This window comes from Lolium rigidum, chromosome 4 (assembly GCF_022539505.1).
Source record: "Lolium rigidum isolate FL_2022 chromosome 4, APGP_CSIRO_Lrig_0.1, whole genome shotgun sequence".
Classification (NCBI taxonomy): Eukaryota; Viridiplantae; Streptophyta; class Magnoliopsida; order Poales; family Poaceae; genus Lolium; species Lolium rigidum.
In genome coordinates this window covers 211,070,717-211,080,723 of record NC_061511.1, presented here as the reverse complement: position 1 = coordinate 211,080,723, position 10,007 = coordinate 211,070,717, and the positions used below count along the sequence as shown (strand labels likewise).

Genomic DNA, 10,007 nt, shown 5'->3' with positions numbered 1-10,007 from the left:
ATCAAAATCCTGCTAACTGCTTCCCAAATCAAATCAAAAATAGCACACCTCCATGGATCCTACTTGCTATGCTGCCTACGTGTCGCCGGCCTGCCGGAAAATCCAACGAACCTACGCGTACGTACTATAGCTACTACCTCTTGATGAACTATTAATCTTTACTGATGATGAATCAATCTTGGTCCACTCGCGCTGATTACTCACGCGTTTTTCTTTTCACACCACCACTAATTCTCCCTCCTACTGTAGCCTTTTCTTCTTCTTCTTCTTCATGAATCCTAGCTAGCTACGTAGTAATTCTCCCTCTTAGCTAGTACAACTACTAAGATGCATGGTTAATTTCCACCTAGCTAAATGGCCTAGTTGTACAAAATTTAATTTAGCCCACCCAGTCCTTGCTTCTCCTCCAAATCAAGTCACTCAAAATAACACGTGCGCCTGCTAAAGCTAGCCCCTGCGGCGAGACCAGCTCCGGCTTAATATCCAGCGCCCTCGAAAGTCTAGCCGTCACAGGCCATGGACACGTGTTTGGCCTGCCTGGTTGACGCGCCTAGATGACCGGTCATTTAATACGCTCACCGCTGACTTCCAAGCGAGCCCGAGGGATCCCATCCGACATGGCGCGGGCACGCCTGTCCGGCCCCATCTGCAAAGGGGCCGGTGTGAGCCCAAAAGGTGACCGACATCCCAATAAGGCAATTGGCGCTGCCGGTGGAGATACTCTAACCCTCGGCATCATTTTGGTAGATTTTCCCGTTGTTCCTGTCCTTCTCGACATGCACATGGTAACCAAGACTTCCTTTTGGCATTTTCCAGCCGAAATGATCGGGGCTACAACATAGTCCTTCCTACCGGAATAAAGCAGCCACACCATACAAGAGTTGAAACAAATAAAAGTGTTGGGGCAACAACATAAACATGCCCAACTGAAAAGAAAGATACAAGCGAAGCTAATGGCAGATCGACTAAACAATGGCAGTACGCAACTGTCGACGCCCTCCGAAGTTGTCCCACCACGCTACAAGCACCACATATCACCAAGTACCAAGGAAGCACTTTCAAGCAGGGATGTGACATCAACACGATGCTGCTGCCCAGACCGGCGAACTGGACCTAGGGTTTCCCCCGATACTCGGGGTTAGGTGGTACAAGGGATCTACGATGCCCTCCAAGAAGGACGGCGAAACCCGCAGGCGCTGTCGCATCGATGTCGGACGAGTCGGCAAGGATTTCTCCCGAACCCCACTACCACCAACGCCCCGAGATCCGTGGCCTAGGAGCCCCAAGAGGTCCATACGCAAAGGCGGAAGGATACACCAGCCGCTGGACGCAGTACAAGATAGACGTAGAAAGGCCTGTAAAGCAATGGCCAGTTCTAGGCCCGCCTAGCCTGGATCCAGCCCGCAAGCTCGCTGTATCCACCACTCCGCCTTCCCCTCGTCCGGCAACCCACACCATCCCCCCCCGACGCAGGGAACTCTTCACCACCAACCTGCCACCTACCAGCACGCGTCCCACCAGAATTGAGCCACCATCGCCGCCTCTCTGTGGCCAGCACCACCCGGAGGACACCGTCACTCCGCCACCGGCAGATCCAGGCTCGCATGGCCCAGATCCGGCCCGCAACGACCACAACACAGCAACGCCTCGCGTCGCCGGCCTCCCAGCGAACCAGCCCGCCATCAAGCCCCCCTCCTTCCTCTGCAGAGGTTAGCCGACCACCTACCACCACGGCACCGCCTCCACCCGCTACTGCAAAGTCCGGTGCGCTCGAGGAGAAGCCACCTTCTCGAGACGGTTCTGACGGCTGGTCACACGCCCGATTCGGAGCTCGTATGCGACGGATACGGCATCGCCAAAGTGGTACAGGCACATAAAATCTTGGGACAAAGAACTAGGGCGCCAAGACCCATCGAGTACGTAGGTGCTGGAATTTGGGCGGGAAAACACTGCCGGTACGTAAAATGGGCGGGCAAAGCCGCCAGTACGTGCATTTGGGCGGGAAAATCACCGGAACCTAATGGTAGCGTCGTAGCCTCCCAAAGCGGAGATCTGTGGCCTAGGAGCCCCAGGAGGTCCATACGCAAAGGAGGAAGGGTACGCCAGCCGCTGGACGCAGTACACGACAGATGCAGAACGGCCCGTAAAGCAATGGCCAGTTCTAGGCCTGCCTGGCCCGGATCTAGCCCGCAAGCTCTCCGTAGCCTCCACCTCCGCCTTCCCCTTGTCCGGCAAACCGCATGCCCCACCCCGATGCAGGGAACTCGTCACCACCTGCCTGCCGCCCACCAGCCCGCGTTGTCCCAGAACTGAGCCACCATCGCCGCCTCTCTATGGCCAGCACCACCCGGAGGACACCATCGCTCCGCCGCCGATAGATCCAAGCCTTCCTGGCCCAGATCCGGCCTGCAGAAAGCACAACACAGCAGCGCCTCGCGCCGCCGGCCTCCCAGCGAACCACTTCTCCTTAGCGACTTAGCATAGGGGAGGCATCTCCATCAATACCATCATCATCATCATCTCCATCTCTAACATCCACAAATTCGACATGATTAACCATCGGATAGGGTTGTAGGGAGACAACCCGCCTAAGGCTTCAAAAGTAAAAAAATAAAAAATTACAACAAAACAAATTTGCTAAACAAAATGACAACTAACTTAACAATTTTTGCCTAGGAAACGGGCCGGATCAGGTGCCGCTAGCTCAGAAGCCCTAATCAGCATACACGCACGCTACATGCCACCTAGAAAAATAAGTTAATTACAAAACACAGCTAAAGAAGAAGTAGGTATCGTCTCCTTGACAAAAGTACTAGATATTATTATTGTCTCCAGATCCCCTCGAAAAAAAAACATTGTCTCCACAACAACGAGACCCCAGCGCACTCTGATCCCGGGCGACAATGAAATCCCCGTAATAGTCTACTCCCCAAAAAGCTTCAAGCCACTTTGATGTGCGAAAATGCATGTCTACATATATGTGGGCGTCACCTTCTTATCACATGCCATTCACTTAGTCTTGTTTGCATCAAGATGCGTGCCTTTGTTTTGTAGAAAGCACCTCCCACAAAAACATCATATCATGGCATAATCCCTGCTAGTTATGCATACCAAACCTCTAATTTCTGAACTCATTCTTTTCCAAACCCCCGACTTCTTTTGTTCCAGAATTTAGTACAATATTGATTTAATCAGTATGGTATTAGGGACAATTTAGTTTGCAACCAGGAAGTATTAGGAATCTAGTCCTCAAATCCATCATGTTTCATCAATGGAACGTGGAACCAAATAAGATCTTCAAACATGGAAGGAAATCTAATCTTCGAACATGTAAGGAGATCAAAACGTACGAACGGTTTTCAGATCGGGAAAAATCCATATATTTCCATCGGAAAAATCAACATGGAAGGAAATATGATCTTAAAAATTATATATTTCCAACAGAAAAAATCAACATACAGATCTAAAAATATTCCATACGTAATCCTAGCAAATGGTTTTCAGATATGGGAACATGCACCAAAGAGTAGGATATGGGATTCACAAATATTCAAAGAAAAATCCAGAAGGAACATCATCCAACATGAATAAACTGATCAAACTAGCATCCATGCCAGTGGAGAAAATCTGATCGGGAACAAAACACATCACATAAAAAATTATGGAATTGCATTCTAAGTCGTTGCGTCAGTTCCTGCCGCTGGCCTCCATCTCTCTTCTGGATGCCGACGCCGACAAGCCGCAGCCCTCCTTCCTCGCCTGCGGCACCGGAGAGAGGGCACAGAGGAGCAGGACTCCGACCTCACGTCCGGCTCGAGGAATGCCTGGACGGGGTCGTACGTGCACGCGGAGAAGGAGGGGCCTCTAGCCAGAAGCTCATCAAGCGGCGGCCGGATCTGGTCGGCTCGAGCTGGGGACGGCCACGGGGAGGACGCTGGCACCATATCTGACCATGTGTCCGGGCCGGGCCAAGGAAAGCCCGACGCAAGAAAATCAGGCCCAAGCCCGGCCCGGCCCGACCAAATACCCATGAAGCCCGTCGGGCCACGGGCCATAGTGTTAAATACGTTTTTCGGGCTACCCAGGCCCAGGCCCGAGTTTTTCGGGCCGAGCTTCGGGCCGAGCCTCGGGCCGGGCTGCCCATGGCCAGGTCTAGGTGGCACCATGAGAGGATAAGGTAGGGAGAGAGGTTGAGAGAGAATATTTTGTTTTGACATGGGTTGAGAGAGAATGGGGGGAAGCAGGCGAGTTGTACATGTCCACCTTCTCATCTATATTGTGTAAGGTATAGGTTGAAAATGCAAAATAGCTAGCACCACGAATCTTAACAAACTGTTGGCCGTTGGATAAGCCTGGGACACCCACACCTACGTAGAATCACCGCGTTGATGCTTTGATGTGGGATTAACCGAACACGGCCTCTAGCATCTTACGATAGAGATAACAACCCCCAGCGACCATCGTTACAAAACCCGTAGCTTTGAGCAACTTCTGCTTGATCTGTGCTGTTTGAGCCGATTCCCTACACGAACGCGATGAGAATATATAATGAGATCATCGTCCAAATACGTACACACTTGCAAAAAAAAAAGCTTAATTTGGGCTAGCTAATAAAATCTTACCAGGTGGGGTCGGAGGTGCGGTTGACGTGGTCGGAGAGCTCTCGGAGCAGCGCCCCGTTCTTCACGGACGGGTACGTCTTGTTCGCCGCGGTGACGGCGTCGTACAGATCCTCCTTGTGCTTCTGGAGCTGGTTCATGACGGCGTCCCTCTCGAATTTCCCGCAGGTGCAAGGATGCTGAACCTCCGTGTGGGCGAACCGCCGTTTGACGGCCGACGAGACGGCCGACTCCTGCGTCTGCCGCAGTACGAGGGTCCCAGCGACGCGAACGCGAACGCGAGGCCATCTGGATCGATCGGTTCCTCAGCACGTACGCGCGCGCGACCACGTAGACTCCGGCCAGCTGGGAATTAGCTGGGACCCAACGCGCGCGGATCGGTTCCTCAGCAGCTGGGACCCACGCGCGCGGCCGATAGCTAGGTTTAATTTCGTGCCCGGCCCGCATGTACACGTGTATCTCAAGACGCGTGCGTGACCAAGACGGATCTAGCTACCTAGCTGCAGCCGGCCGGTCCGATCGATTGGAATTTAATTTGCCCTTCTTCCCTTCCCTTTTTGACGCGAATCATGCTCCATCACCTCCAACTTTTTTTATCGGCAGCTAGCACTACGTGTGAGAGTCTCCTCCATTATACCTTAATTATTGAGTGCATCCGTAGTCCACTAGACTAGCTTGTACGTACTGCTTCCCAAATCAAAAGCACGTACCTCCATGTATACGAGTACGTACGCGTGTACGTGTCGCCGCCCTGCCGGGAAATCCAAACCTACGTACGCGTACGTACTACTACTAGTACCTTGATGGATTACTACTAATTACCGATGATGAATCAATCCTGGTCCACTCGCGCGCCGGTTACTCACACGCGCGCGTTTCTAATTCTCCCTACCTCCTACTGTACCTTTCTTCTTCTTCTTCTTCATGAATCCTAGCTACGTCGTTGTACTAGTAGTAATTCTCCCTCCTATCTACTACTACTAGTAGTATAGGATGCATGATTAATTTCCAGCTAGCTAGCCGGCCGGCCAAGTTCTACAAAATTTGTTACTACTACTAGTTTTTAGATCGTTGTACTAGCTTTGCTCACGTACCAACATTTATAAAATTTCTAATACTGCATTTTGGCCTTGGATTTGCATCTTTTTTTGTTTGTCATTAGTCACTTGTACACACACATTTACATTCTTATTTAATTTGCGATCAGTAGCTTCTTGGTTAGATTATAAGGACATTAGCTTTGAGCACTCCTTTTCCGTGTTGACACATACATATGATTCTGTGTTTGATCGGGATTTCTACTGAAATACAAGTTGCATAGTCCACCTTTTGACACCCACTAAACTTATGCATGGGCAAAGTACTTCTGCAGTGGAACCTTACAATAGCCTAAGTTGAAACTTGAAACATGCAGCTTTCGATTAAACTTAATGCGATAGCCAACGCAACCAAAAATTTCGAACTGATGGAAAGGGTTGGGCCACATATACACTTCAACACCCCCTCTCACATCTGACGTGGAAAGTCAACATGTGAATAGACTCGAAGGTATGGCTCAAGAGGCCTATACGTGGACACCGTGGGGGTAACCTAAATTTTTCGATAAATTTCGAAAGCCATGGCTCCAACTCGAGACCTTAGGCTCGATACCATATTAAGGCTGCATGCACTAGCCAACACAACCAAAAGTCCAAACTGATTGAAATGGCTAGGTAATTCAGATATACACTTCAACACCCTGGTCCACATATACACTTCAACACTTTCAACAAATGGGTCTGAATGAACGAAAACTTATAATTTCAGGGTACTTGCATATTAGACTAAGAGAAGTTTGGGACCATATCACTTGCTACTATGCAAATACCTTTGCTCAAAAGATTGAATTGATTCATTTAGCACAACTCTACCTGTTTCAGTTCGTTCATTATTGGGGCAAAAAAAAAAGAATTGTATTATAGCAATTTGATTAGTTTGTGGTTTGTGATGCATTTATGGATAGAGAAAAAAGTAGCATGTACAGATGTTTAGGTCCCTGTCACTTGCAGGAGTGCATTTACATCCTTATATTTGTTTTGTGGTCTGTGGCTTTCACAGTTAGATTATAATGAGATTAGCATCAAGTCTTTTTTCTCCATATTGATGCATATATAATTTTGTGTTTGATCTGCATTTTCACTAGAATGGATAGAAGTTGCACTGTCCACCTTTTGATGCTCACTAGCCTATTCATGGGCAAAGTACTTCTGCAGTTGACCCTTGTGATAGCTTAGAAATGTGCAGATTTCAACAGTCGCATGTGAATTAATTGAAAATCAATTATTTCAGGGTACTGGAGGGAAAAGCATCTACGGCCGCACCTTCAAGGATGAGAACTTCAAATGTACGTGTTACACTAAACAAGCCTGTATCATGTTATTTGTGCTTCAAGCTCTATGCTGACTGATGATTGCATATGAATTACTGTTGGTAGTGGTTCATACTGGACCTGGAGTGCTCAGCATGGCTAACGCTGGACCAAACACCAACGGCAGCCAATTCTTCATCTGCACTGTCAAGGTTGTGTAGTCATACCCTTTTTCTTACTGCTGCTTCAGTTTTTATGGATTGTGAAGTTCATGTTTGTTGACTATTCTCAAACTGGCGTGGCTGCTATGCTACTTTGGTTGCAGACATCATGGCTGGACGGGAGACACGTTGTCTTTGGCCAGGTTCTCGAAGGCATGGACATCGTTCGTCTGGTAGAGTCGTCGGAGACTGACAGAGGTGACCGTCCGAAGAAGAAGGTGACCATCAGCGAGTGCGGGGAGCTTCCAGTGGTCTAAGCTTTAGACAGATCTCTGTATCGTCTCCCATTCCGGCCTCTAAATTTTGCCATGAACTCGTCTCGTTGGGCTACCCTTATCCAAATAGTTATGGATCATGCTGAGTTGGAATTAATATCTCTAAGCAGCGAGTAATTATTGGCGTAACTAGTGTTACAGCTATCAAGTTCTCATGCCTATGAGTGGATCAGGTTTGGATGCAGTTTTGATCAGGGAGAGTCGCAGTGAATAATTTGCAACGCTGATGGACAGTTTGTTAAGACTATGTGACTTTTTTTTATTAGATTACAAGATCTGGATCAAATAATACATATGTATGCGACTTCGCATATATGTCTAGTAACTCTCTTTTGCATGCAGCAATCGATTTCAGAGCTCTGCACAGTTCGAATTGGGATACTGCTAATTTGTATTCCTGCCTAAACTTTCTGCTTACTGAAACATACGTAATTCGTGGATGGACACTCCTTAGATAAGTTTCGCTAACTTCAAGCTCTGAATTACAGTTCCATTATCACTCTAGTTGGTGTGTGAGTGTGTGACATGATCGCTGCAACATGCATAATTCACCTGTGGATTGATACGCCAAAACTCTGTTCCCCACCTCGGGTCAGAACAAATTGTTCCCATACCAGCGGCTAACGTTGACCACTTGAGCTAAACCTGAAACAAACACTGCTAATTACTACTACTGTTACTTAGCTGACCAGCCATGTGCTCCTCTGTTTTCTTGTCTCAGTTACCAACAATCAGAATTCCAATAAATATTACAGATCTACCTCCAGAATGGGTAGATAAGAGCATCTCCACGCGTCCCCCAAACCGCGCCGGATTGAGCGTTTGGGGGACGTGTTTCGTTCGTGCCGTGTTTGGGGGACGTCGCTCCAAGAGCGACGTCCAAACCAAATTTCGCAAATTTTAAACTTAAGCGAGATTCATCCAAACTTGCCATATATTACATAGATTCGAACGAAATTTGACTCAATTTAAACTAAACCTAATCTAGAAGTACTTGCGGCGGTCGGAGGCGTCGTAGTACTGGTGGAAGTTGTACATGTCGTCGGTGACGACCTCCTGCTTGACGCGCTCGTCGACGGGCTCGTCCTTCACCAAGCCGCTTGGTCCTGCCTCGCCGTCGTCGGTGAGGTCCACCGGCCGGCTTGCCGGAGTCGCGGATGGACATGGCGATCGCCGCGTCGAGGTCGCCCCTCCGGGCGTCCTTGTCGTTCATGGACGCCAAGAACGCCGCCCGCAGCCCCAGGCGGTCCTCGGGGTCGTCGGCTGCCGGCGATGAGCCGGCTGCTGCCGCTCGTACTCCGCCGGCCAGCCGCCGCTGCGACGATTCCTCCTTCACCTCCGGCTCGGGATGAGGAGGGCGCCGCCGCGCCTCCCTTGCTGCCGCCGGCTGCCGCTGCCGCCACGCCTCGTGTTGACGGGCGTCGCCGGCTCCTCCTTGACCTCCCGTTTGGGGACGGTGTAGGGCGCCGACCGGTACGACGAAGACGACATCGATCGCGCCGGTCCTAAGGAAGAAGAGTGCGAGGAGGACGAGTACGTCGTCCTCCTCGGATGCCATTGAGGAGACGGCGGCGGTGACGACGGCATCTCCAACCTTGGAGCGCCGTTGCGGATGCCGCGGATGACGTTCTCGAGGGTGCGCCCCGGAACGCCCCGCAACGGGCGCGGCCGTCCTTGTTCCAGCTATTGGGGCCGCCGACGAGGTTGTCGGTGCTGTACATCTCGATGTCGTACTTCGCCTTGAAGTACGTCGTCCACCAGGCATCGTTGTTGTTGACCGCCCACGTCGGCGGTGAGTTGAGCCCGCCGGGCCTTGATGGCGTCACTCCATTGCTCCGTGCCCGGCTTCGGCGGCGGCGGGACGCCAATGCCGTTCACGGCCATCTTCCGGCCCGCCGCCGCTGGCGGCCGCATGTCCGGCGGGACCGGATACGGGCGTGGTACAGCGCCCACGCCCCCGGCACGGTGAGGCTGCCGCGGCCGAAGCCGTTCGCCGCGGCGATCTTGCGGGAGGACGAGCTCGACATTTTTGGAGCGGCGAGGAGAAGATCTGGGAGGGGGGAGGCGGCGACGACGAGAAGGTTTGTGAGCGGTAAGAACTGCAGGACGTCTTAAAACAGCGGTGGCAGCGGGTGGTTGCACGCAATAACGCCGGCGCGGACGGCCACGCGGCCATGCACGACGAGACGCGTCCCTGCGTCGCCTGGGAAAACAGGGACGCCATTAACGTCGCTTGACCAAAGGTAGGCGACGGGGTTTTAGCCTTCCGAGCCGCTGACGGGTCGGCCCCGCCACTCCCCGCCTCGCTTTTCGTTGTGTCCGGCGTGCCCGGAGCGTCCCCTGTCGGACGGGGACGGGCTCGGGGCGCCGGACACCGTATCGGGGCGCGCCGGACAAAAATGGGCTTTGGGGAACGCGGCTGAAACGCATTTTTGGTCCGGCGCGCCCCAAATCCCTTTGGGGGACGCTTTGGGGGACGCGGCTGGAGATGCTCTACCTTGGGGGATGTCTGACACTCAACCTCTCTAGTCTCACGCTCCAAAGG

The 10,007-nt window shown here is 51.4% G+C and overlaps 1 protein-coding gene across 1 annotated transcript; it reads left to right on the top strand.

The window, feature by feature from the left end:
- Positions 1-6,850: 6,850 nt before the first annotated feature.
- Positions 6,851-7,783, top strand: LOC124648172 (photosynthetic NDH subunit of lumenal location 5, chloroplastic-like). The gene is made up of 4 exons (XM_047187972.1): positions 6,851-6,859; positions 6,903-7,002; positions 7,093-7,178; positions 7,292-7,783. Exons 1-4 carry the CDS (start codon positions 6,851-6,853, stop codon positions 7,442-7,444), a joined length of 348 nt encoding a protein of 115 aa, XP_047043928.1. The 3' UTR covers positions 7,445-7,783.
- The last annotated feature ends 2,224 nt before the right edge of the window (positions 7,784-10,007 follow it).

Coding starts and splice junctions, on each gene's coding strand:
- LOC124648172 (XM_047187972.1), top strand. Junction 7,003..7,092: donor CAAGGATGAGAACTTCAAAT/GTACGTGTTACA, acceptor TACTGTTGGTAG/TGGTTCATACTGGACCTGGA. Junction 7,179..7,291: donor TCTTCATCTGCACTGTCAAG/GTTGTGTAGTCA, acceptor CTTTGGTTGCAG/ACATCATGGCTGGACGGGAG.